The 27234-nt window shown below is 37.6% G+C and overlaps 1 protein-coding gene across 1 annotated transcript in view; it reads right to left on the reverse strand.

Annotated features, from left to right (window-relative positions):
* Nucleotides 1-1449: 1449 nt before the first annotated feature.
* Nucleotides 1450-27234, reverse strand: part of FGD6 (FYVE, RhoGEF and PH domain containing 6) — a 73320-nt gene continuing 47535 nt past the window's right edge. Inside the window, exons 9-21 of the mRNA XM_075151216.1 lie at nt 25374-25424; nt 22131-22189; nt 21960-22031; nt 21385-21453; nt 19781-19864; nt 18526-18605; nt 14534-14636; nt 13869-14015; nt 12944-13046; nt 10626-10753; nt 9804-9932; nt 7338-7486; nt 1450-4591 (exon numbers count right to left, since the gene is read on the reverse strand). Coding sequence (XP_075007317.1) covers nt 4555-4591; nt 7338-7486; nt 9804-9932; nt 10626-10753; nt 12944-13046; nt 13869-14015; nt 14534-14636; nt 18526-18605; nt 19781-19864; nt 21385-21453; nt 21960-22031; nt 22131-22189; nt 25374-25424 — 1211 coding nt within the window. The 3' untranslated portion in view covers nt 1450-4554. The remainder of the gene's footprint in view (nt 4592-7337; nt 7487-9803; nt 9933-10625; nt 10754-12943; nt 13047-13868; nt 14016-14533; nt 14637-18525; nt 18606-19780; nt 19865-21384; nt 21454-21959; nt 22032-22130; nt 22190-25373; nt 25425-27234) is intronic.

Here is a 27234-nt window from a genome sequence, read left to right on the forward strand (position 1 = left end):
TCAAATGTTACAGCACTGTCAATTTACAGGGCTTGTCACTTCCCAAACGAGCCTGAGCTGCACATCCACTTTCTAAATGAAGGAGCTTATTGCAATTTAATTTAACAAATACCAAGGAATTTGCACCAAAGCTTATTTCAGACAAGTCTGCTGATACCCTCACTAGAGCAGAAATGTCACTGTAACCAATAAAACATGTTTTGATTTTTTTTCTTAGCAAGTGACCCAATTCATACTTGATCTGTATTACAAAGGCACATCCATGTAGCTGTGTCAGCCAGGATTACAAGAGACACATCCCCATCAAAAACATGCAGAGAAGCAAAACCCTTCATGCTGTTACTGCAAGTTATCAAAAAACTGCTTTCAAACATCTGTCAGAGAAGTACAAGGAGGCAGCATAACTAACATGACAGAAAAATCTCTCCCTTACAGGCCCTGCTAAAATACTCATGCCAACTGAAACTGCGATTCAGGCACACTTTAATAGATACAGCAGAACTGGATTTTGCAAAAGGATTTATTGAAGTAAATTCATTTGACCTTCACGTAGACATAACTCCCTTAATTCTTTAGAATGATAATTTCTTAGGATGCTTTCTTTGCCGTGGGTACGTTTATTCACCAGGAGAGGAGAGAATAGCCCTGTCATCCTGCGCTCCAGAACTGTCTTATCTCCACTGATAAAATGTTCAAGAATATTGCATTAATGAAGTGCTTTCTCTATGGGTTAATGTATCCTAGTCAGCTGTTGCTGCAGCTACAGTTTCTGCTCATAGACCTGTAAATCACACTGCATTATAGCACATCGGCGTAGGGAGCCTAGTTCATTCCTGGTGAAGTTCTGAAGGGCCGTCATGCCCCAAGGCTGGGAGGTGGCTTCAGGAGATAAAACCCCACTACTTGGTGTCCTACAGGTGGGACCGCTCAGGAGCAATTTTTTGGATTGTCACGTTTTGTCTGCAAGCCGCATTCCAGCACAGGCTCTGCACCCGGTTGTGGAAGGGCTCTATAGAAAACAAACATCATGAACTCGTGAAGGCATGGGCTTTTAATTTGGGGGGCTGGGGAAGAGGGAACAGAAAGAGAAGAACTAAACAGCAAGAGGCTGCTAAGGAAAGACAGGAGGGCAGGAAGATGGAAATAATTTTTGTAGCAAAGACATCAGTTTTGGTAGTGAGAGTGTGTAGTGTCTTGGCTGACATAAGCAAGATAATTCACTTAAAGCTAGTGTTTCAGGTGGTCAGATCCAGCAGCAGTGTCAGTCTGTGCACAACACCTACCTTTTCAGGCTGTTTTCTGTTCATAAGGGCAAGACATAGTATGAATTTTAAAGCAAGACTGTCGTGCAGGATAATGACAGCAAATTCTGCCATTTGAAAATCAGTGAATATACAAATTACATAATACATAAAACCCTGAAAATATTTAAAAAAACCTGATGCAGACTCAACTAATGTGATTTTATTTATACAAAAATGATACATATCCACAGGAATATTTACAACAACTTTAAACTGTTTTCATTTACAAAATAAAGATTCTTTTCTTTCATTTAGACAGTACGATTTAGGACTGTTCCAAATAAAAGCCTATTTGGATGGTAAATATGGGGGACAGCAGTTATGGCAAACAAATGCATTGAATGTGTCTTTCCAAACATCTCTTTATGTTATGATGTAATATACATAATGGAGTAATCAAGTTTCCACACACAAAAAATATTTAGTAAAATGTGTTCCATAGCTGCTCAACTATCCATTTGTTGTAAGTCCTTTGGGCACAAAAAATAGCTTTAAGTTAAAGAGAATTCAGGATCCTAGAACCTTTCATTTATTCAAGAATAAAGATGCTAGAACTAATATTCAATGCTAATGTTTGTCTCATACTCTACTAACCGACCTTAAATTAATTATTAACTATAGATTCTTATAAGAAGAGGTAGCCAGGTGTTTAAAAACTTCTGGTCTTGTTTTAGTGTTTAGTCAAATCAAGAAGTGAATACTTTACTTTTGATGGTAATGAATCAAAATGGGAGGCGAACTGGAGAAATATGGTAAGTTTGAAAACCATCTGAAAATGTTATGAAAATGTCTACGTTGTGGGTTCTTCATATGACACAAAGCACTAGTGCTGGAGAAAGAGGGAAAGAAATATTCAGACTGTTAACAAAGACAATTTATTTCACACAGAATTAGACTGCAGTATGTGTACTATTGTTTTTAAGGCTCCGTTCTAATCTATTTCTGTCACAGAAAGATTTTTTTGGTTGATCAACTGCTTCTGGAAGAAGTCCTCTGACTTTTACAAAACACTTTAAACTATTTGCTCACTCTGCACCAAATCCTCGAGAGGTAGTTTGAGGCCACACGAGGCAGAACTTGGGCACCTTATTCAGTATGTATTTTACTTTTATTGCTCTGTTTTGCAGCAGGGAGATCAATATCAAACCATAAATTGAAATCAAATTAGCTTGCTCCTAGCCAAATTTCTGATTCATTTGCTGGTTCATGGCTTTCCATCTTGGTTGGTGTGCAGTCCCTATGAAAATATTAAGCAGCTCTTCCCTTTGATACTATCACCTGGAAGAGCCACATCACATCTATGTTACATCAGCATCAGTTTTGTTTTGGATACAGTAAAAACCATGTCAGAAATCACCCTGAAGAGACTAATGTTAATAGCTTACGTGGCTTCAGTCAGCGGCTATTTTTGAAAATTAAGTAAAAGCTCTTTATATATTACAAGAGAAAAATATTCATTTACCACATTTGTATTAAAATAAAAGAGAACAAAGGCTTTGATCAGACTTTCACTGAATTTCAAACACTAACTGGTCAATTCTCTAGCATTCATGAGGGAAGCCAGATCTACAGCCTTGAGTCCCTGATTCAGAAAGGTACTCTACTGAAATGCTTGAAGTCAATGAAATTACTTGTATACTTAAGGATTAGGCTTCTGCTACTAACTTAACAGAAGCTCTGGAAAATCAAGCTTCTTCAGAGCTGTGTTAGACCTGATACTGAGGTATTTGAGAGAATAAAAGAATTTTGGTTTGCATTTTCGTTCTTGGCCTTTCTGTGATAACTACTAACTATTCTATCATCTATTCTCTTTCCATTGTAAGGCCATAGAATAGCTTTTAAATGGATTCAAACTATTAATTAAAAGTGAATTGCTCTTAATTCTGTTACCACAACTAGCTTGATTCAGAGGACTACTGAGAAGTGTTTCATAGAGTAAAATTAACTGGCTACACATGCATTGCATTTGACATAAAAATGGCTTCTTCTCATGTGTTTTTCATAGTTCTAGTTCCATTTATGCTATTACAGTGTTAAAAATTTTTCAAAAGTTAAATAGAATAAATGCACCAGAATCATCAGTAAGTATTTCCTAATGAGGTATTACTGACAATTTTCTTAAAGAAAAAAAAAAACAAACACCTAAAACTGAATTGTGTTTTAAAGTGTCGTACAGAACAAATCATAGTGTAAACAAAAGGTATTTCAAAGAATGGTATACATTTCAATGCCATCTGCACTAAAAAAGCTGGGTTTTCTTGGTATGGCAACTCCAGTTTAAACATAATATTTAAATATACAATAGTTTAAAATTTTGGGAGGGGAGATGCATAGATTTGTTTAACGTTCTTTGAACAATAGTTTAAACAGTGTTTCATACTGCGTACAGAACTCATTTGACACAAAGTTTTGAAACAAGTAAGATATTTCATCTTTTCCCTGTATATCAGAAATGTATTTTTTACTCTGCTTTAAATTACTACTGGAAACATAAAAGAAAATATATCCTGCAATTGTTTGAAGATAACTCATTTAGTCTCTTTGGCATTTGTAGTACTGTAAAAGCTCTAGTGCCTTGTCTCTGTAATTGCAAAGTCTGTTTTAAAGTATTTTTCCCTTTTCTCGTTTTTAATAATTGAACTGTACTTTACAATTGCTTCTGTGATACAGAATTCATTGTACTGTTTTAATGTACTGGTATGCAAGATTTCAACTGCCATTCAAGGAAAGGAGCAGCAATATTATACAATTTCTCATAAAGGAGTTTACATAGCCAACAAAGATCCAAAACCTTTGAAATTCCTATTCTGATCTGTTCTTGCTAAATTGCAAAGTGAGCATCAGCAGCTCAAGACCTATACACAAATCCTGAGGAACTGTACAATTGCAGCAGATTTGTTCTGTTTTTTAAAAAAAGCACAAACTTTATGAATATGTTGACCAACCACCTGCCATTCTGAAGACATCAGCACTTTGGACCTCATTGCAGACCTCACAAATAATTCTGACCATTAAAGTAAACATTGGAATTTAATAAATAACACATTTTGTATCAACACAGAAATACACACAATTCTTTAAAAAAATATTACCTTACACTAAAAATGCAACAACTCCTAATTCTGATAAATATACAATTTTGTGTAGGTTGAGACGGCAGGATTCTGCTTCTTTGAACAGCTGCTCTATTCTGTTTTACCACCATCCTTGGACATTTTCCTTTAAACTCGCAGACATGATGCTGACACTGCTATAATATGGTGCCTTCTTGAAAAGCTTCTATCCACCTATTAGAAATTTAAACACTGTTAGGAAGTTGCTGGTAAAAGTATAAGTCACACTGCTGTGACTGGCTACAGATTCACAGAAGAAACAACATCACACTTCCATTACCAGTTGGTCTGTTAGTGCAAATGCCAGAAATCTATCCAATGAGTCCAAGCGTACAAAGCTTGCTAGAGACGTATTAGGCATCAGTACAAGGCCAGATGATAGAAACTTTTTTCCATACCCCTTCCATACTGAAGTTACATGCATAAAGAACAAGTGAAGCTGGGAAATCAAATGCTCGAAAAGTAGGATATGCCAAGGTTCTGCCAACTTTAACAACATGATTGCATACCTTTTATAAAACCCCAATGCTCCCTTCTCTTATTTCACTGCAAACATGATCTGGGATGAATCAGGACACTACTATAACTGAGGCAGCCATCTGCATAACCCAGCCCTCTGCTTTTGCAGCTGGTACAAGGGTACTAGTGAAGGACTAGTTGGGGTGAGAGAGGAAGCCACAGGGCACGTGGGCTGGGGTGGAGGAATGGTGCTTTTGCATGATGACAGGACTTCCCCTGTATTCACACACACAATATGTGCTACTACTGAATCGCATATTAACAGATATCCTGCACATCATATCCCTGAAAATACAAGTATATGTAAAGGGGAGGAAGTCCCAAACAGCTGATCCAAGGTGTCTCAAACTGGAAATTCAAGGTTAATATTCAGATACTTTTACCCCCTATACCTGTAGTTTCTGTTCCTACTTGATTATGAAGGTAATAATCCTCACCTTCTCAAGGATGCTGCAAAAATTAATGTTTCTGAAGCACTCTGATGCTACACTGACAAATACAGTAAAAAATGGAATAATTCTGTCTTCTGAGTGAGGGCTGAACTGTGTGCATGTAAAGTTAAGGGGCCCACATACTGATGATTTTTTTTCCTGAGTGAAATTCTTGCAAGAATTGCATGAGACAAAGATTGTAAAATTACCTTTATCATGGAAATTCAACCCTCTTAGTATTCACAGGGTATCTAAATGTTAGTAACAGATGTTGGCTCTTCCTCGCCCTGAGTGTTTAACTTTGTAACTGTGTGCATGTTCTTTGAATTTAAGTTTTTGGTATGAACATATTCAGCATGTGTGAGTGCTCATGCCTGTCTGCACACACAACTCAAACTTCTATCCCTTACTTTTTAGGGCTCACTGTATTTTCCACTGCCATATATTCATAAAAAATAACTACAATGGAATACAAATACAACAAATTCATAAACAGCTTAAGCATTGAACTTAGTACTGGACTAACAAATTTAAAAGCTCATCAAAAAGTAAACATCTGTTCAAATTTAATACTGCACTTACACAAAGGTATCAGATATTTCTTTGGCCCTAACAGGAAAAAATAGTGTCCGCTGTTGCAAACAGGCCAACAGCATGTTCTTTGTTTTTTCTTTTAATGCTATCAAAGCAGCATTTATTCTGAGGTTCAGCGTAAATCTCCTAAGGATATTAAATACTTGGAGAAAGCTTGCAATTTAAGGTACTTAATGCTATTCCTAGCCTCAACAGAATACAGTACGTCCAATTTCAAGTTTTCCTATTGATGACAAAAGCCATTGTCTGAATAGGAAAACAAAGCTATTGAATGCCTTGGATTTTTTTAGTTTTGTTTTATATAGTACAAATGAGGACACAGTGGAAACAAGAGAATACTATCTTAATTAACAAGGAAACATTTGTGTGCATCTGCAAGACAAAATACCCCCCAAAATCAAATAAAGAATTCCAGATTTTGCGTGTAGAGAAATGTCATTAAGCACGTTCTCAGCTGTTCAAAATTTTCAGTAGCCGTGGGTACTTTGTTTTTTAGAATATCCCTATTTGCACAAAACTATATCTGCAGCCATTTGAATGCTTAAGTATCAATAACGGACTAGTTAGCACATGAAATCTATTTTATTAATGTACAATTCATTTGGGAAAACTGCAGTGAAACCAGTCAGATAAGCTAGGCATATAGGCAAGATAACTTCAATGTATTGCTTCCATGCTCATTTCTAGTTTACTCCATGATTCATATAGCAAATGCTTTCTACTGATTAATGACCAAGCTTCTAGGTTATTTTATATAAAACACACACAATGCATAAATTGATAAATATGACTCCAAACTCAGACACATCAGCAGGACTTGAAATGAAACAGCTTGTGTGAGTGTTCTTTGAATTCAAGCTTTTGATCTGAACATACTAAGCATGCCTAGGTACTCGTGCACATCTGCACACACACTTCAAACTTCTGTCCCTTACTTTTTAGGGTTTGCTTTATTTTTCACTGCCATATATTCATTAAAAATAACTAACATTTACAGCTGGAAATAAAGAAGGGACACATCAGTTAATTTTAAAAACATATTTTCTGGATTTCTCCAAAGGTAACATTCAATTTTCACTTGAGCAGACCAGAGATAGAGGAATGGGCTAGGAAAAAGAAAGTTTTCCTATTTTATCTTAGACTTTTCCATTCTCCTACATTCATTCTTGTGCAAAGGACAGTCTGCTTCTTCATTTAAAGCATTTCAGAAGTCCTAATGAAACCAGGACCTTGTGTTTAAGTAATTTAAAAGTTTTATTTACATATTATATAATATGCATCTTTTGTACATATGCTTTATCTGTGAATATTAACATTCATGACTTCTGAAACATTTTCTAAAAAAAAGTAACAAATTAATTCAAATAGTTTCTTACTTTTGAGCTGAATGGGGATCATCTGCTTTGAATATGTAAAATAAAGTGTTTTTGTGCAGTAAATGGAACACTCTAGACTCTGAGTTTTCATCTTTTACTTCACTGACTGTGAATCCAAGTAAAGGCTGGCTCTCTAACGCTGCCACATCCTATTTTACGGGGAGAAAAGCAAACAAGACAAAATTAGAGCTTATAAGACCTACTAAAGAATGCGTTTAAACTTTATTCATGCACCATAGCATTGCAACAGATTATACAACAAACAAGTTGTTACAAATAGTCATGCACAAAATGCTGTTTTTTATAGTCTCCATGCATGAATCAGGGGACAGGAAATAACAAAACCTCATAGACTTCAATAGTGCTGTTCCTCTTTTTATTTCCCTGATAACATCTACCTTGTCTTTCACTGTATAGTCTCATCGTTCTGCCCTCCAACAACCTTAGTTTTCATGTCTTAGAAGTGGTATAGGATGCTATTAGCTGCACTGAGTATGCTAAAATGAGGAGCTATGGATGTAACCTATGTTCTCAACCACTGGAGTCACACTCCAAATACTTTTGATGGCTAAACTTACTTTGCTTTTTGTTGCTGAAAATTAACAGGATAGGGAAAAAAAATTGCTGAGTGTTCACAAGTGGGTGGCTAGGAAAGAGCAGTAAGAGAAGCTGTACCTTTTACCTTCTCTTCATTTAATTTCAAAACCTGGCAAAAAAGGCAATCTTTTCCCTTCCTCATTCATCTCAATTACTTCCTTTTTTTATACTCTTGTCTTTTAATTAATAAATACAATGCAAAGCATTTTTGGAAGTTAAAAAAAAAAAAAGGTATTTTCATCCCCTGCAAATTCCAAAACAGTGTTTTGTAACTTGGCAGGGTCCTGCAATGCTTCTGGATATAAAAAATAAACAAAGAATATAAATAAACACTGACACATCAGGTGAAGACTTTGGTAGTTGCCTCTACATTGAAACAAGAGTATTCTGTGAAAGCAGCTTTTCTTAATTTTGGAAAACAGTCAAGTAAGGCTTAGCAATCTGTTTTACCGTCTTAGGTCTTTGTACCACTAGTATGTGGCCTTTTTACCACTAATCATGATATCACTTGGAACAAATATAAGTAGCTTCAGTGGGGTTTCCTGGCTAAGGCCACAGTGGACCTTCCCTTGAGACTCTAAACAGTGTTTCCTGCAATGGCTCATCAAGACGAAAAATAAGAACAGATACTCCTTAGTTTAAAGAAAATAGGAAAGAGTTAATTCTGTGATTGCGAGCTGCAAACTGAAGCTACTATGGAAGGCTGATATCTCAGAGGAAGCCAAGCAAAAGAAAATTTAAAGTGACTGTCACAGACTAATATGCCTTTCTTTACAGTTGCCAAAGTCTCCTTTGCAACTGCCAGAAGAGACACAATGCTTTGAAATATTTTTCAAATCCTTGCAAAAGTAATTGTTTTGTACATAATTATTTAAGATATTTTTAGAACTACTTGGTTTTTTTTTTTACTATTGCCAATACTATGGTGGAAATAACATCACAGGTTCTGGACATAATTCAGGAGTTCTAAAATAAAGGTTGGCACTACAGCAGGACAACCCAGGAACAAATCTGAGCACAAACCAGGAAATAACTAGAGTGGGGGTGGTGTGGGGGTGAAGAAGGGTAATTCTTTATATGGTCAGGATAGGTTGGGCCTTACATTTTGAAAATAAGTGAGGGATAGCAATACCTTTAAACAGATGCTTTGGATATTTTGCTCTTGAAAGCTGTTAGCAAACTATAACATATAATACAGATAAGCGAAAACCAAGATCCAGTGCTACAATATATCCATATATGTTGCAAAACATTGTAAGATGCAATAAAACTACATCCTCTGCACATGCTGGGATGTGCAGAGCTTATGTATATTGGTTAGAGATTATTCCAACTGCAATAGGACTACACATTCTAAATAAAAAAGCAAATGCCATTAGATAAGATGCATTTCTTTTTTTCTACTGCAGCACTGTATATCAAATAATAACTCCAGGCTGAAGACGACAGTTTAGGGAAAAGTAAAGAGATTTAGTTTGCTCATTTTCCAAGCATTCAAAATACCTTATGGAACTGCAGAACAAGATACTTCAAGATGATTTTATAATGTTGGCTTTGCCACTAGTCCAGGGTGATGCATCCAAACAGACCCCCATGTATTCAACTGACTCAGAACATACCTACAACTGTGCAATGGTGTGCAGTGCAGAAGTACTCAAAGCTAGGTCTGGAATCAGAAACAGCGTAGCTCTATCAGCGTATTATGGTACCAAGCTCACTGGGCCTTTTCAAAATACTACATCGCAATCAGATCAATTACTGTAAGGTGATCTAATTTTATAGCTTGTTTCTAGATCATAAAAATAAACAACTTTGCTACAAAGACAGTATTATCATTGGATATTTGATTTCTAATATGTAGTCTCTTACCTCACTAGCAGCATATGTGTATAGCACCTTATTTTTTATAACAAACCATAGGTGTTTCCATGGTTTCTTACTGCCCTTAGATCTGTGTAGGTAGCCACTCATTGTAGAGTCTTCTGTATTTGCTGAAACCTGAAGACAAAAAAAAACCCAAAACAACAAAGAGTATGTATGCATCTGTCCAGGTTTTCACAGTACAGCTTTTTTTAAAACAGATCTCCAGAGCTCTGTCCTGTTAAAGACTCAAATTCTTATCTGATCTCAAGTTAATGCTGCTAATTCACTCAGATGGCTGAAAGAAAAACGATTTTGTCTGCCACCATCTATCTGGTCTGGAAGGGAGGTTTCTGCAGTCACTAAAGGGTTGGAACTTAAATCGGATGCAACAGGGCAAGAGAGGGCTGAAACACTGAGGACCACGTACAGCATGAGAACACATTCCTATATAAGAAGGAAAATTACTTCGTCCCATTCCCAAGACCTCAGGTGTAGGTAGGCAGAGTTTAGCTCTATCTTTCCTAATCATAAGCCAAGAGCTGAGTTGGTGTAGGAGTCTTCTCATTGACTGTGGTGGGGAAGCAAGAAAGAAATTACAGTTCCGACTATCTCTCTGAATCACAGTCTCACAGGTGTTTATGCAGTTTATACGCTGCTTCATAGTTCACGTCCCTGCCTATATAAAACTAAGGCCCAAACCACTGTTACAGGCAAATTTTGACTTTTGATTCTAGTGAAGATGGCTAAAATATGGAAATTTTTTTTTTATTGTTAATATTGATGATATAATAGCAACAAGGCATTATTTTTGACCAATAAAACACTTACTTCTTTGAGGGCCGCAGGAATTTTTTTCTGCTTTCTTCCAGAGGGAATACTATGTAATACTGTAGACAAGGCACTTGACGGAGATTTATGGTTGACTGGGGATCCGCTCTTAGGAGTGCACTGGTTATCTAAAATGCATAGGATGAATATACTGCTTTCTTGTCACAGATGACTAAACACAGGCAATGATTCTTGGACTTTTTTTCTTAAAAATCGTTGACAGTTTTATTCTGATTACAGTGTTTCAATAGTAACATCTAATCACATTAAATTCAGTGTTGAATTAACTTTTCAGTGTTATCATCAACACCATGAGTTAGAATCTCCCAAATCACAATCAGACTAAAAAAAACACAAGAAATTTAAAGCTAAACAGATTGGTCTTGTTTGTTTTCAAAGTGTGTTTTCTAAGTCTGCTTTCTTGATGTTGAATACCTTTGCCTATAAGCAGGGTGAAAATTAAGTCTTAAAAACCACACCAAATTTTTAGAGCTGTCCTCTGCAGTTCAGTCTGTGCTTTACCTCTGTTCCCCAACTCTGTCCTTCAATTCTATACATCTATTATCTTCCCAGCCTTTTTCAGTATGGATGCTGTAAGGCTTCTCTTCCAGCATCATGCCATCACACACACACACACACTTCTGGAGATTCCTATCTCCAGAGCACGTGCTGTCTTTCTCCACTGCCACAGGCAGTTCCTTCATTTCTCTTGGAAGACTTCTGCAACACTTCACCCATTTAAAACCTCCTTTTCTAACAACACCCACCACTATTTTCCAGACCAGCCTGGAAGGAGTAAGGCTGCCCTAAGCTTCATTAACTCCCCTTCTAGAGTTGTCCCTGAACATGCTCTGAAATAATGAGCAGAGCAGGAGAGTAAGTGGATTGCCAGCTGTATTGCACCTGCTCTGCAGCTCTTTTCCCAGCTAAAAGCACCTGCAATTGCCTGCAGCACAGCAGCCCCTAGTGCCCAATGCAGAGACCTGCAGGTGGTCCAGGCAATCCACCTTCCCTATCGTTGCAGGCTCCCACCACCACTTCAAGGGTTGTCAATGCTGCTTTCCACATCCCCATGACAAATGCCGCTCCCAGCATGCTGGAAGCCTTAGCTTGGTTATTTCACTGGGGCATCACAGATTTCCTGATACCCTAGAGAGCTTGTGTCGAACTGGAGCCTCTGCCAGAGGGAAGAGCAGCAAACTGTTTCAGTCCCTGCTTATGGCTCATGTGTGTATTTTATACTAGAGTCTTTGGACAGAATTCAAAGCAAGTCTTGTGAGATGGGACTGGATTCCCACCTCACTGGGAGGTGCCCCTGTTGATTTTACATTCATTTCTGCATAATGATATGAAGCTCCTTCAAAGAGATGGATTTGTGTTCCCTCAGGATGAGAAGGAAACTGACCGTGGACCTCCTCTCTAAGCAAATGTTATTACCACCATGCATCAGTAGTACCACGTTCTCTGAAAGTGTTTCAATGAAAATAGCTCCCGCGATGGTTTTTTACATTGAAATCCATGTTGCCGGTGTGCAGTAGGCAACCGTTAAGAGTTTGCACTCAGAACTGACATGCAGATACGCCAACTTCTTGAATTCCAGATGAGCCAAGACTTGAGGCTGAGGAGACTCAGCTTCAGTAAGATGAAGACCTATGTCTTTATAGAGCCCCAGGACTTCAGCTATCTCAGCAGCTTAGCTGGCAAAAATGAAGTTTACGGGCATACAAGTTACAGAGAGTAAAAGTACATGTGAACCCACTGGGAGGTCATGATAAGCTGCAAGGACTTTAATGTACACTTGTACCCTGTGATTAATGAAACGCAATGTAACACTAGTTATCTCAAAAAGAAAGCAGCATAAGCTACATGTCATTATCATAGGGCAAATGCATGCATGTTTCTGGAAGGAAGAGCCAATGTATTGCAAATTCACTTCCTAGCTTACTCCACAGAAACTTGTTTGGGCTCTTACAACCTCAGATGCCTTTAGATTGGCTATTAGGAAAAATTTCTTCATCGAAATTGGAACAGACTGCCCAGGGAAGTGGTGGAGTCACTGGAGTCCCTGGAGGTATTTAAAAGACGTGTAGACGCGGTGCTTAGGGACATGGTTTAGTGGTGGACTTGGCAGTGTTAGGTTAACGGTTGGACTCGATGATCTTAAAAGTCCTTTCCAACCTAAATGATTCTATGCCTATCGCTTTTCAGGCACTAGCAGAATTAGGCACTTGAACCCAGCAGTAAAAATGAGGCACAGACACACCATGTTAATAAGGGCCACAAAAATAAGACAGTCAGTTTGTGCAGATTTTCTTTACCTTGTTTCTGTAGCTCCCTGAAGCAATGATCACATACTCTTGCTGGCTGGTTTTTCATATAGTCTAAACCATGTTTATTTGATGAACAAGCTTGACAGACAATCTGGAAACAGATAAAACATTATTGTACATGATGTGCACCTGTAAATCACCAAATGCTCAAAGACATTCACTTCAGTACTGTTAAACCCATAACAGAACCTGAAATAGGCACTACTTTACATTGAAAATGGCTTAAGATCTTGGCTTTTCTTTATGTTCCAACATGCTGCTCTTTCCTCCTCTAAATGATAAAAATTTAAACAGAAAAAAAATCAATGAATTACACAAGTCAATAAGCCGACATTAACAATCCATGAAAAGTAGAATAAGCCTACTGTGTTACTGAACTGTTTAAATCATAAGCTTTTAAAGAAATAACTAAAAAGTCATTGCTCTCTTGACAATTTCTCCACAACACAGATGTCTCAACTGCATTGAATTCCGTACTCTTACTTGATTAAAAAAAGAAAAATAAAGGTCTATTAAATATACCTTTCATAAGTGTTAAATATAAGTTTGGTACTAACTTAAAAACAAAATCATTATTTATCTTACGAAAATTAGTGAGGAAGATATTTTTCTCATTTCAGCTAATATTCTTCGTTTGTACTACGTAATTGCAGAAGCAGAAGACAACCATAAATAGTACTCCAAAATGCAAAATAAGAAACATGTAACAGGTTGAAAGGTTGAACACCAGTCTGTCATAACACCTTACTCTAAAAAAATAACCAACCCAACATACTGTTTTTAATCCATATAATTGTGTCATAGTACAGTATTCCCTTAAAAGAATTGTTTAGGTGCAATCAGGCTCCATCTGTATTTGTCACACAAGGAACCTGAATGACTAACTGAAAAGGCAATCACAAAATTGCCCAACCTTTCCACATGCCCTGCAGTGATGCCTTCTCCATGTCAAGGTGAATTCACTTGTACAGATCATACACATAGTGGCTCTAGTATCAGGGATCCAGATCGGAGCCTTTGATCCCAGCGGACTATCTTCTTCCTGTTTCTCTGGATCTGTCTGAGAGAACACAGGCAGAATACCATTACATCCAGTGATGAGAAATACGGTTAATATTTATCAGTGATTATAGGTTAACTCTAATTATGTTGGAAAGCCTTCTCTGATAAATTGTCATGGTCTTAAACGTTATCTACTATTTCATCAGTGACCATTAAAATGCAAGCCTGAAGATAGAGCTGCATTTAATTAGTTCAAAAAGGCTGTGTGACTTTCAACCTTTACCAGCCTATTTATATCAATAGCTGCTGTATTTTTAAATCTTTTCATTTCATCTTTCTGTTTGCAAGATTACCAAGAGAATCGAGAAAGCTGGTTTGGGTTTTTTGGAAGAAAATAACTTTAAATTTATGAAGTAGATAATATTATGAAATATCATCCTGTTTTATCATCTGTTCACTTATCATTTACCATCCTGTTTTATTATTCATCATGGAATGCCTCTTGTTTCTCTAAACACCTGCAAAGAAACTTTATATTCAAAAAGGGAACAAACCAACAATAATGGTGCAATATACCTCTTCAAGACTTTTGCTAGGATTAAATGTGATTCTCTTTTTTGTATATTCTTCAATCGACTTGGAGATAGCTTCTAACCACTCATCTCTTTCTGTAGCAGAACTGTTGGAGTAAAAAAAAAAATCAATTTATTATTATTAACATTTAAAACTAAGCAGCAAGTGTTGATTAGAACACGAAGAATATATAAAAAGGAAAGTTAGGGATGAGGAAAGCAATGATTTACACAAATTGGGTGTGCAAAACCAATTATTGTTTAATGGCTTTTGTAGGTGAATTTGGAAGCTTTGATCATCTTTGAACCTTTAAGGAAAATACTTTGAGCCAGGGTTTTGAACTGGATGAAATCGAGTACTATACAGAATCAGAGAGGACAAATCTGGTAAGGTAAACATGGAGGAAGCCTGCGAGGCATGAGGGAAAAAAATGATCTAGTGCACACAGCAACAAAATCAGAACAAAAGGAGAGGAAATAAGATACAAGCAAGGGCAAAGCAATGTATTATTGTCTGTCCCAATATCTCACACTCTGAGTGGAACATTTTGTTCAGTTTATTTACCTTTGCTTCCTCATCCCGTAAGAACAACTGGTCTGCATTAGCTACGTAACATTCATAACTCTAATCAACTCCTTTGGCTTTTTCAAAATCTGATTACATTTAATTAAGTTCCTAAAACTATATTAAATAATTAAATTTGAAGTTGGCCCAGTGTTTGGAGATTAAACATCCCCCACCATGCGGGGATTGCTACATACAGGGCTGCTCGCACAATGAGCTATATGGCTTACGCCCTAATATTTCACTAGGGAGCTCGCACTTGGTAGGTTTGCTAGTGCTAGCCTTTAGGGTTGTTTACAATCCTTCAGAACTTAAGAGCAAAGGCGGCGCCATCGGCAACTGAATTGATGTAATGGTTTGCTGCAGCAAAATAGGCAGTGTTTCTTCTGCTGTCACTCCCAGCCCTCCCCCACAGCTGCACAGCCCTACCACCTCCCTCACTGTAGGTCCAGTATTTGTTGCATCCTTCCAAAAGCTGTTTTGTTTATTAAAATGGCAAAGTTTTCTTAGGGTTTTTAATTTTTTTTTCATTTAAGATTCAATTTAATAAAACAGCAGAAAACTTTTAAATGGACTGCAGAGAGCCCCAGCAATTGTTATTACTGGCAAACGTGTGCTAGGACCACACGTCAGAGCTGCCCCATGGAGTAAGCAGCTCGGTGGTCCCAGAAGGGCTCACAGAAGTATGTCCCTGTTATTTCCAGGATCAGAGCTTTTGGGCGCCTCTCCCAGCTAGTCTTGCATGAGCTATTCTTATGTTAGGGGAGGTGATGCAGCTATGTCTGCTTGGGGTAGCTCTTTGCTAGCCTTTATTGAGGGGGACGGGGCCACCTGGCCTCAAACCACGTCAGGCTGGCACGACTATTGTTTTCAGGACCAAAGCTTTACTTCTGCACAGTGCTGTATTGTGCAGATGCGCTAACTTGTTTCTCTGATTAAGAGATTTCTAGTACAATACTGCATTGTATCATGTAAAACAATACACATTCCTACAGATACCCCAGGAAAACTGAAACCTCAACCTAGACTAGATAAAGCAGAATACTAATGCAGTCAGTAAAACTAAACCTGAAGTGACAAAGAGTCTTGACTAGGCATTAATCTATACTTCAGTTATTAACTGGCTTACATTTTATTACTAGCAATTTTTCACCAGCTTAATTGCTCCCCTCCCCTCTCTGCCCCCAGGATCATTTCAGAATCTCTTTTTTGGTGTACACTCCACATAATGCTTATTATTTGAAAAAACACAGAAGTGAAATTTGTCTCCCATGTCTGTAAGATTAATTTGAACAGTTTTGTAATTGACATTTTTACCACAGAGGAGCCAAGAAGCTGTTAAAATGAGGTATCATCAAAGGGAAGATGCAGTCTGTATTGACAAGATACTGATTCTCTTCACATCCAGGATATTTATCAATAGGAACAACATAATTAATTGGGAAAAAAATATATGCAAACACCTATTGCTGATAGCTTTTCACTTGTTTCCCTCCTACACCACAACAGAGCCAGGCCTCGCTTACAGGCAGATAACAATCTGAGAATCCTCATTTACACCCCTAGCACCTCCTTCATCCCAAGCAAATGCAAGCTCCCTCTGTCACTGTTGTGTAACTTGGGGCTCTTGCACACACATAGCTTCCAGCAAGTATAAAAATAACAGAGCTGAACACTCTCCAAAGATACAAGATCAACAACACTAAAAAAGAAAGAGCAAATCAGAGCAGCTTTAGTTGGTAATGTGGAGGGTAATTCCAGTAGTTTCAAGGTCAAGACAAAAGCATGTCACACACACTGCCCAACTTGATGAGAATGTTATATACAGGGATTTTCACCTATGGGCCAGCGTGTATTTCACAGGAGTTGTAGGTAGGTTGTATTTCAAGATGATAAACTTTTCATAAGTTCCAATTGATTTTTTACAATTATTTAAAATGACTGAATTAAAAGTGAAATGCTGTTTCAAGTCAAGCAGAGATAAATCCACATTGCCTACTGCAATCCCAAAAATGTCTTCACGTATCTGTGTGACACCCAGTCACCAAGGCACCCTAAGCAGCATGGACCTGCTCATATTATACTGGAGGAGAATCATACCCTAAACTCTGAAATGCATCTTTTTTTTCCCAATGTGCAAAAGAACCATAAGAAACATTTAAATTTGTTGAAAAAATAAAAAACCACTCCTTTCAAGTCTGTTGTTATAAATAACTACTGCTCAGACAATTGAGCTACTTCCTTTGGCTACTTTGACAAGGTTAACCTTGGTCAACCCCTCAGCTAGAGATACTGCTATCTTTGTGCAGACATCCTCATGATGGTATTTACAAGGTCACACAAAAAGAAACAGTCTGCCCTTGCTCAGCTTTACTAAACAAAAGAGAAAACATGTCTTTCTTCATTGGTATCAGCACTGTCACAAATGTCAGAACATATAAAACTCCAACTCAAACACAGTAAAAACAACAACCCACACAACCAGATTTTTGCTAAAGGCATCTTAGTGGAGGCAGACGAGAGCTGCTCTGGTTTAGTGGACATGTATCCTTTTGCTGCTACATGGAGAATTTGGTTTTCTAGTAAAGACAAGCAAGCACCATTCCAGTAATTGCTGCCATTTCCATAATTTCAGGTTCACTGAGATCCATTTCTTATTTCAATTACATTGTTATTTTAGCTAGAAGACCAGGATGACTTCTTCCAATTTATATCAGTTACCAATAATAATATCAAAATGTATTGTCATGCTTCATAGCCTGTCCTGTTAATGCACTGACAGAGCATATCAGTAACTTCGGAAGAACAAAAAAATACCGAAAAGCAAAGCCTAAAATTAATTGAATTGAAACAATTTTAATTCTTGTTCCTCTCAAGGAAAGGCAGTGAGAGGATAATAGTTCAATTTACTTAAAGTTTCTGAAAGTGCAGCTAAGCTGAAAAGGAGGAACCAAGCAAGAGTTTTATTCACTCTGATTAACAGTTAACTGTCTTGAGGACAGCAGAATCTCTACCAGCTGCAGCCTTAAGCCCAAATTGCTGAAATACCAGCCACATTTACTATAGCTTTTGTGCTTCAATCTATCACTTCACAAGGGGCAGTCTTCCTTACAAGTCAGGGTGAACTGTATTAGAGACTACAAATTCATATGGTATCTGTGAAACTTATTACATGTGACCAGGCTTCCTTTCTGCTGGCCCATTTAAAAATAAACTTAAATTTTCAAAATCAGATTTTGAATGTGAACAAAAGTAAATTAGAACAAAGCCTACTTTATTTCCAGAAATGCACCTGTCACACCCTCTATCCTGTAATTACTCTAGCCAAGGGTAACTTTTCATTACATAAGTGCAAAATAACCTATAAAAAGCTTACATGGCCTGTTTGAAATCACATGTTTTTTAAATCATTATTCATTTGTAAGACTTACCTTGCTGAAAGAATAAAGGATCTCTCTACGCTTTCAATGTTCAGTTCATTCTGATATGCTTCCTGGGTTGGCTTTTTAACCTTCAGTCGAGAGAGAAAACTTGACATTCAAACTGAAACGGTACTTTTATAGTTGCTTTAGTTTTACTTACTGTAAAATCTCTTACATTTTTATTGCAGAAGGTGTACATTGGAGAGAAAAATCTCAAAAGTAGGAGATCATACACCAGTCCAGAGGGCACAGCTACACTAAGATTACATGCAGCCCAGCATTTTATTTCACTGTGGCCCCCATACAAACACTGGAGACATAAAGGGGAATGAAGCTCAAGAGCTGTCAGACACCTCCTGCTGTGTTTCAACATGCCCAGGCCTGTTGCCCTCTAAGCACCTCTTGCAACTGGGCAAAAAAAGGCACTGCTGCTGCTGCAGGACAAGATGTAACCCTCTGGTGTACCCCAGAGTGGGCATCTGCCCCATACCCCCAAGGGCTGGACCGCCCTGCTGATCCTTCTGAATTACCAAGTTTCAAACATAAGCAGGTTTAAAAGTTAAGAGCGGTTCTGAGCCTCGACAAGACACCTGCTGGCAGAAGAGATTTTGCAGCTCTGCCTGCAAAAGTTTGGACCTGGGCACCAGATCTGCACTGCAGCTGGACTTGATACTTTTCTCTGATAGGACCACAGACAAGTTACTTGATTCCTGAGGTGACGGTTTGTTGTTCCCACTGTCATGTCAGAGACCGTGTCAAGATATGGCGTGCATGTCCCTTATCACTACCCAGAGGGGCTCAGGGCTTAACTTTGATGCTTTTCATAAAGGCTCGGAAACAAAAGCTGTACCATCCCTCACAGTTCGCAGATGTCTATAAACTATGGAGATTTGATCCACCAGAAGCTTATCAAGCAGAGATGCCTGGGTGTGGGCAATCTCTGGGTGTGGGCAATAAAAAGCAGTTACAAGGCAAAAGTGAGGCAGTCTAAACAAAATACAATACAAAAAATAAGTAGGCAGACTATTTCAGAGGACAATACTGGATGAAATGCAGGTGAGATGATCAACAGAGTTTTTTAGGGAAACCTAGGTAGCAGTCCCACAGGCCATATTATGCAATAAACGTTAAGCCTGTAGGATTGCTCTGGAACATAAATATCTTTAATATCTCTTTCCAACAATAAACACAGTTGCGTTTTGAAAATTTGAAGGGCTGAGTTTAAATAGATTTGGCGAAAGACTCATGTTAACAAATGACTCACCTTCATTCCAGCCAACGACAGCATGTTGTTGAGTTTATACATCCCTGACTGAACTGGAGTAGTATACAACAGGGCATCATTGAACTGTAATATAGAATTAATGCTTTTTAATGACTAAAGACTGTTTAGAGACAGATAATTTCAGACGCATTTTACTGGAAGTACAGAACTCATACAGCACTGAGATCAACTGTCCAGAAGGGCATCTTCTACTTCCTATTATTCCACTTAGAACCCAAGAGACATTTTCATGTATGAATTTAGATAACAATAGGTGTCTATTTATATCCTCCTTGTGTAAATATACATTTGGCACATGAGTAAACAGTGCATGGATGTCAAAGAACAAGCTGTCAAAAAGAACAAAAATGTTTCTCGTGTACACAGCTATATTGTATAACAAACTACTTTAAAAGGATACTAGAATTAACCATTCACTCGCTTCAGTGCACTTACTGAACAGCTATTAAGATTTTTTTTATTTTCTGTGTTGTTCACCACATGGATCCAAACTTCATTTACTGCACATAAACACTGGTCAGAAAACTGAACTGTCTCATAAGTTTTTGCTATGAGATTCTTTGCAAAATAACCAAGCGTTTCACAAGCCTTACTAAATCTTCACAACATGATCAATGGAAAAATCAGTGCTTAAGTGCCTAAAGGTATAAACACTAGCCTGCACCTTTTATATCTAAAAAAAAACAAACCAAAAACAACAACAAAAAAAAAAACAGAAAAACACCACCACCCCAAAAAAAACAAAACAAAGAAAATCCAAGCTAGAGCCACTTGAATTAGCAACATCTGATTTGGGAAGTTCAGCTTGAGATAGCACCAGATTTTTGAGAGTATTATCTTAACTGATATAATTTGCAGTTATCTCAGGGCTTTATATGCTACAAAGTCATCTCCAGAGCATAAGACAGGCACTTGCAAGCTTAGAATACATACTCCGTGACTGCCTAGGAAAATATTTATTCGTACTACAGTAACTACAAGACAGATTTCAGCCAGGACCCTGGACCAATAATGCCACAAATTACACACAGCAACAGTTGCTTTACTATCTAAACAGAAGAGATAAACAAAAGGTTCAAGTGGAAACAGAAACTTCAGAGATGCACAGAAGTTTCAAAACAAAACAGTAGCAGAGACAGGAAGAGAACCCAGCACTTAACTTCCAGCTCGGGGCTCTGCTCAGGATGTAAGCGGGCTCGTGCAGGGGAAGGAGAGAGGAGGAGGGAGGGAGGGAGGGGAGGGTGCAATAGCAGCAGCGGAGTTGTAGGTTTTGAGATCCGGTATGGCTAAGTGGGATGGAGTAACTGTTTTAGTTTTTGCATTACGTCTTCTCATAAAAGCGCTCAAATTTTAAAGGAGCATTGTTCAAAACAGTACATTTTAGTGAGAAATGGTTTTCTGTTAATATTAGTGCACATGCAACAGATGATCTCTCTAAATTAGAACTGAGCAAGTAGAACAGCAACAATTGGTCATTTTTTCCACTACCTGAAGTTATTAGTTACTTATGTTTGCGGTGTAATGTTTCAACCACTTAAAATTACACTAGTGTTAGGCACACTGCAGCATACACAGCAACTTACCAGAAAAAACATTCGTGGCTGCATGACCTTCCGGGACAGCTTCATCAGTATTCCCTCTTTCAGAAAGACCTAGCAAATTAAAACAAGCAATTAAAAATCTAGCTTTTCAGGGCACAAGCTGTACAAATGAGCTAATTTTTTCATCATCATCATCATCATCATCATTATTATTACTACACTAGAAGTGCTGCAGAAGTTTTGGGATTCAAGGTTCCCTTTCTGAGAAAGGCTGTTCATCCTTAGGTTTGTCTAAAAGTAAGTGTGAATGGCTGCATTACAGTTTTCCACGCTGCACTTGAAAACATGACAAATACAAGGTTAAGCTTGAAGAAAAAAACCTGCCTGCAAGATCTGACAAGGAATCATATTCTAAAAATCATACGTTTTCATTAGATAAATCTCTAAAAAAAAACCCCACACATATGGAGAGGCAATATTCATTTGACTGTTAGAACTGAATAATTAAGCAATGGACCATTTTTCTTCTCAATATATGCCAGCTTCAGTACTTTGCTTGCATATCATCTGTGCTGCACTTTTACTGCAATCTGCTGAATGCCATCTGGAGGACCTACCCTTCCTGGCTGTACAATCTCATGGTGTCCATTTAAACTGTACTGAATCTGCATGAGTTTCTGAAAGTTGTCCTACAGGGAGAAAAAGCAAAAGGTAAATGCATCCATGACTTCTTTTTTAGAAAAGAGAAAAAGCTTTAATCAACCAGCTTCGTCAGTCAAAATACTTACTCCCTGCTTCATGATGTCATTGGCATGGTTTGCAACTTCTATGACAACAGCTAGAGCATCTGAAGGATGAAGAAATGATGCTTTGGTTATACAGACTAGTTCGCATTGGTATTGCGTAAAGCACAGGTACAATATTGCCCTTCCACATCACGCCAAGATTCAAGGACCTGTTTGTACAGTCACTGCATTCAGGAGCACTTCCCATAGATCCCAGAGTCTTTGGATCATGATTTAATAAGTGTGCCCTAGGAAGTCATTGCTTCAACCAACAGTGTCAATCATTTCTTACAGCTAATCAAAACAGTCCACAAGAAAAAATAAAGTCTAGTTTCTCGCACAAAGAATTACTTTCATTTCAACGTCTCCACTTACAGCAGAAAAGTTAACAACATTTTAACTGAGACTATGTAGACATTAAGTTTTTTCCATTTTACACAACTACCTCCAGTGCCAGTCATGGAATACTACCTAGAAAAATTATCCAAATCTTTGCGATTTCTTTCTTCTTCCTTTAGTTTTGCTGCACCTCAAGACAACAGTATAAAGTTCAAATTTCTAAATTTCAAACTTTTAATTCCAGCAGAAAAAAAAAAAAAATCTCTGAAAGAGAAGAGTTACCAAGACAAGGGATTTTATTAAGTACTGATATTTAATAACTAGCAACTCGACCGTAATATATGCTAAGGTGTAACTGCACAAAGGGGTTTCATAAAAGGATTATGTAAATTACCGAACAGTGAGTGTATGAGACACAACCCATCCAAGGATCTTATCCAAAACCCTGTAATTTACTTAAGTAGAAAAAAAAGACTCATTTAATTGAAAGCTAGAATGACTGCTCTGATAAAATGTAGTCTCTAAAGCATTTAGCACCTTCTGAGTAACTGAAGTGCAGTCAGGCTCTTCAAGTAAAGGAACTACATTTGCTTAAAAGTCCACAGAGAAGCCTACCAAACCAGGTAAAACCAAAGCCTTGGGGTTTTTTTCCAGATAATCATTAGAGTATTAGTACTGTAGAATGCATATACTTCCCTTATTGTTGAGTTCATATTCAGAAAGCAAGCGTATTAAAAGATACAGCTTTCTGAACTGAAAGGTTCAGAAGGTCATGAAGAAACTAAACTGAGGTGTGAACAAAAAGCTCCTCCTAAGTCAATCTAAGGAGAATTTTTGTTCAAGATTTTCATGAACCAAGGCAATGCAAGCACAGGAGTCCAACAGTTAAAAGGCATAGCACATATCAAGCATTTGATCAAAATTTAAGTTTGGATATAGATGTCATGATGCCAACTGAGCCTGCTGAAAAATAGCTGGTGGTCTCCTACTGGGAAATGTTGGAACTGCTCCAGCCAAAACATATCAAGCATTTGATCAAAATTTAAGTTTAGATATAGATGTCATGATGTCAACTGAGCCTGCTGAAAAATAGCTGGTGGTCTCCTACTAGGAAATGTTGGAGCTGCTCCAGCCAAAACACTCCCCAGCTCCCATCTGCTTGAAAGAAAATGAAGGGAAATTTAGCTAAATCCATGAAGGCAGGAATCAGTACCTGAATTTTTTGTTATATTTTCCTTCATCTATCAGCTATTTTATCTATTAAAAACTCAAAATTTTACTCACTCCAAGAAAGATGTTAGAGACTTCAAGAATGTTAGAGAAAATTTGCTGGTTATTGAAGGGAAAGTTCCAGGATCTCAGGGCTGCTTATACAGCCAAGACTAAACGAATCTAAACAACAACATAAAATAATCTATAGGTTCTAAGTACATAAACAAAGTGAGTTTTGGCAGGGAAGAGCATTCCAATTCTTATACCACTTAGCTGGAGTCATGTATTCAAATGAAGGTCATCAGGAAGAATTGTGTTGTTTGGGTTTTTTTCCCAAGAATACCATAACCATAACCAAACCTAGACTTCTCCCCCCGCAATGGAATTTAACAACTAAGCAAAGTCAGAGGTAAATTAAGCTTAATTACCACAAGAAAGATCTTGGTGAGTAAAGATTAGATTTTCTTTTCTTACCCAGTTTCAAAGATAGACTACTGAACATGTCAAATGCATAAATTAACACTCTTATTGTTACAACCAAGCTTCTGCTTTTATCTTTGATGTATGAAGGGAGAGAAAAATACTATGGAAGGTACAACTACAAAAAACACAGATGCTGGAAAAATCACACGAAAATGTAAAGTAAAATATATATTTAAGGTGCTCAATTTTCAAGTGGTCAATTATTTAATGTGCAGTGCAAGCATTAGTTTGTTCATAGCCATAAGAAGTGCAAGATAAACTTTTCTATCTCTTAAAGAGTCATAATTTAAAATATTTTTGGCTTATATTTTCAATATACTCAAACAAATATGTCTAAATGTCCTAAGAAAGATATTTACTTATAATTTTACGGTACTGTATCAGCAGACAAAGCTATAAGAAAGCAAACTTGGCTCAGTGCATTGAAGGTACTAATTTATTGCAGTCCAATCAACTACATCTGCACAACCCTGTCACAAAGAAGTGACAGGGGCTCATGCAAATGAAATGGAAACACTGACTCGGAGCATTTTTAGTACTGCTGAGGCACACACATGGAAGGAGGAAATAGTCTGAATGTGCATTGCATTGCTACACTCAAGTTAAACCAACTTAATCCCAAGCTACCATGAAACGTAGTCCTGTCCTCTTCCATCACCAACTATTCCTCCTCATTGCCTCTTATGCCCTTTCCCCCCACATGCAGGCAAACTTGTGGAAGTCACTTGTGTTTGTGCAACTTGTGACAAGTCAAACTGGAGAACTCCTCAGGTTAAATATAACCCAGAGCAGCTCCTTGATCTTGTTCACTCCTGCCACATGAACACTTGTCCTGGCACAAAGAGAGAGGAGGAGGCCAGAAAGGCTCATAGGTGGGGGAGAACAGCTGGTAGACCAGCCTGCCTATCATGAAAGGTCTTACAGATGCAAGGACTGTCTCTTTCAACAGCAGTGCCCAAAATATCTGTTTAAGCTGCCTGTGGAACTTCACTCTTATCTCTTGGTTTCAACTCAAGGGTGAGCTGATACCACTGTCAGCTCCAAACTTTTTTGAAACACAAGTCTGCAATCTTTAAGTATCTGTGCTGAGAAACTTAGAACTAAATAGAAAACATTTCTATTACTGGCTTAGCATTTTGCATGCGTTTAAAATTTAGAAACATTACCATACGAACATAAGCTGTTATTTCTTTAATCTAAAGAGACATTTACCTTGAGTATCCCTATAGTCTGCAGATTCTTCTAAAAGATTCTTTAAATAATCTGTATAAAGAAAAAACAACATAGAGATAGTTTTGTTAAAGAAATACACAGCACCAGAAAGTAGTAAAAAACATCTTTTTCCTGGAAATCTGCTTTTCAGGCAGACCTATTCCACAAAAATCTTCTACTTAATCTTTTAAATCTGTCAAAGTAATAACAAAAGGAAAACTAGCAATTCCATAATGAAAGTATATCATGACCTCTTGCTCAGGGAAAAGAAGGTTATTGAAGCAGTGGCCTTCTGCAAAGACAAATGATATGTTGTATGTATTATTCCAGAACAAAACCAGCAAGTGAAAAATAAGTACATACTTGCAATCATTTACATTTAAGCTGATGCAAAAATTTTTGAAAATTATAGATATTTGCCTGAGCACCTAACTTGTCTATAGGAGCTAAGAAAAAAAGTAGTCCGTTACAGGAGATCTGATTATGATGAATATTTTTCAATAATAGAAGTATTATACTCCCCCCGATGTTCAAATAGGCATTTTTGTTTTTTAATTATAAATTTAGTTCCTCAACCACAAGATGGCACCCTCCATCCATTAAAGTCTTGGTAGTTTTAAAATCTATTTTACTCAGCTAAAATTAACTCCAAATGCATGACTGTACAAGAAAACATCCCCCTCGAGGTTCTATTCCCTGGTCGAGTGTCTAGTTCACCAAAAAGTACAATATCCTGTCAAAGATTAATATATATCCTCAGTAAAAAGTCAACCATCTATTCTTTACAAGCTACAGCTTTGAACTGCTTAAAATTGAAAGAAACCAAATCAGAAACTTTCAAAGAAATATACATGTTAGATTGATAATATCAACAAATACTGATTTATAATTACCTTTTAAATGAGGTATTAAGATTCTGGCAGATGTACTGAAAACTAATTGTATGTGATCTAGCAAGCGTTCAATTTTAGCTTTGCAGTTGTACAAGTTTCATGTAGGAGTGAAATAATTCAACTCCCATATGTTCGCCCTACCCAAATTCATCCTTTTACTCAAGAAGGATCAGAAGCCAATTGTTCCTGCCTTCATAAGATGTCTTGCTTCATGCATGCCCCTCAGAGACTGCTCAGTGTATTGTAATCTTTTCCTTATGCACAAAAAAAAAAAAAAGAGGGAATTATGAAACATGTTTCTGCAGTAGAAATGCTATGAAGAGTGAGAAATTTTGTCACAGTTAATGAAAGCTTTGAGAAAAACAGAACTACAGGAAGAAAAATATTTGGCACTGAAATTTTATTTTTTGGCAAAGACCTAAGGGAGGATCCAAGAGAGAAGCATGAAGAGCAGGTTAGGGTGAAGGAAGAGGAACTGGCTGGGGTCTCCTGCAGGGAAGTGGGGAGGGAGCGCTGGGAGGTCTGGCTGGCTGGGCCACGGGAACACCCACAGCTTTCTGCTCTCCTTGAAGTTCTGTCTGATCATTATCAGGCACTGGTCAACATGTGATCTTTTAAATCAAGTTTGACATGGCACCAAAACCTCTCCAGCTACACTCCACAAATATTGCATCCTTCACATCCCTCAAGATCTTGTGCTGTAGTAGCTACCAGACATTCCAGTGCAATATTTAGGTGGACACATATTCCATTAAAAACAAAGTTTATCTTGCTTCACCTCGGGTTATGCTGGTAAGAAGCTGGTATGAGAGGGGAAAAAAAAATCAGCAGGAGGTATTTTGGAAGGAACTGAGAAGAGTTCACATTGTTTTTAACTTGGTTTAACCTAGAGGAACCTAGGTCACACATGCAACACCAGCTGCCCGCTCCTGCCCTGCCTGCTGACGGGTGCTCTCTCAAGTCGGAGC

This window comes from Calonectris borealis, chromosome 1 (assembly GCF_964195595.1).
Source record: "Calonectris borealis chromosome 1, bCalBor7.hap1.2, whole genome shotgun sequence".
Taxonomy (NCBI): Eukaryota; Metazoa; Chordata; class Aves; order Procellariiformes; family Procellariidae; genus Calonectris; species Calonectris borealis.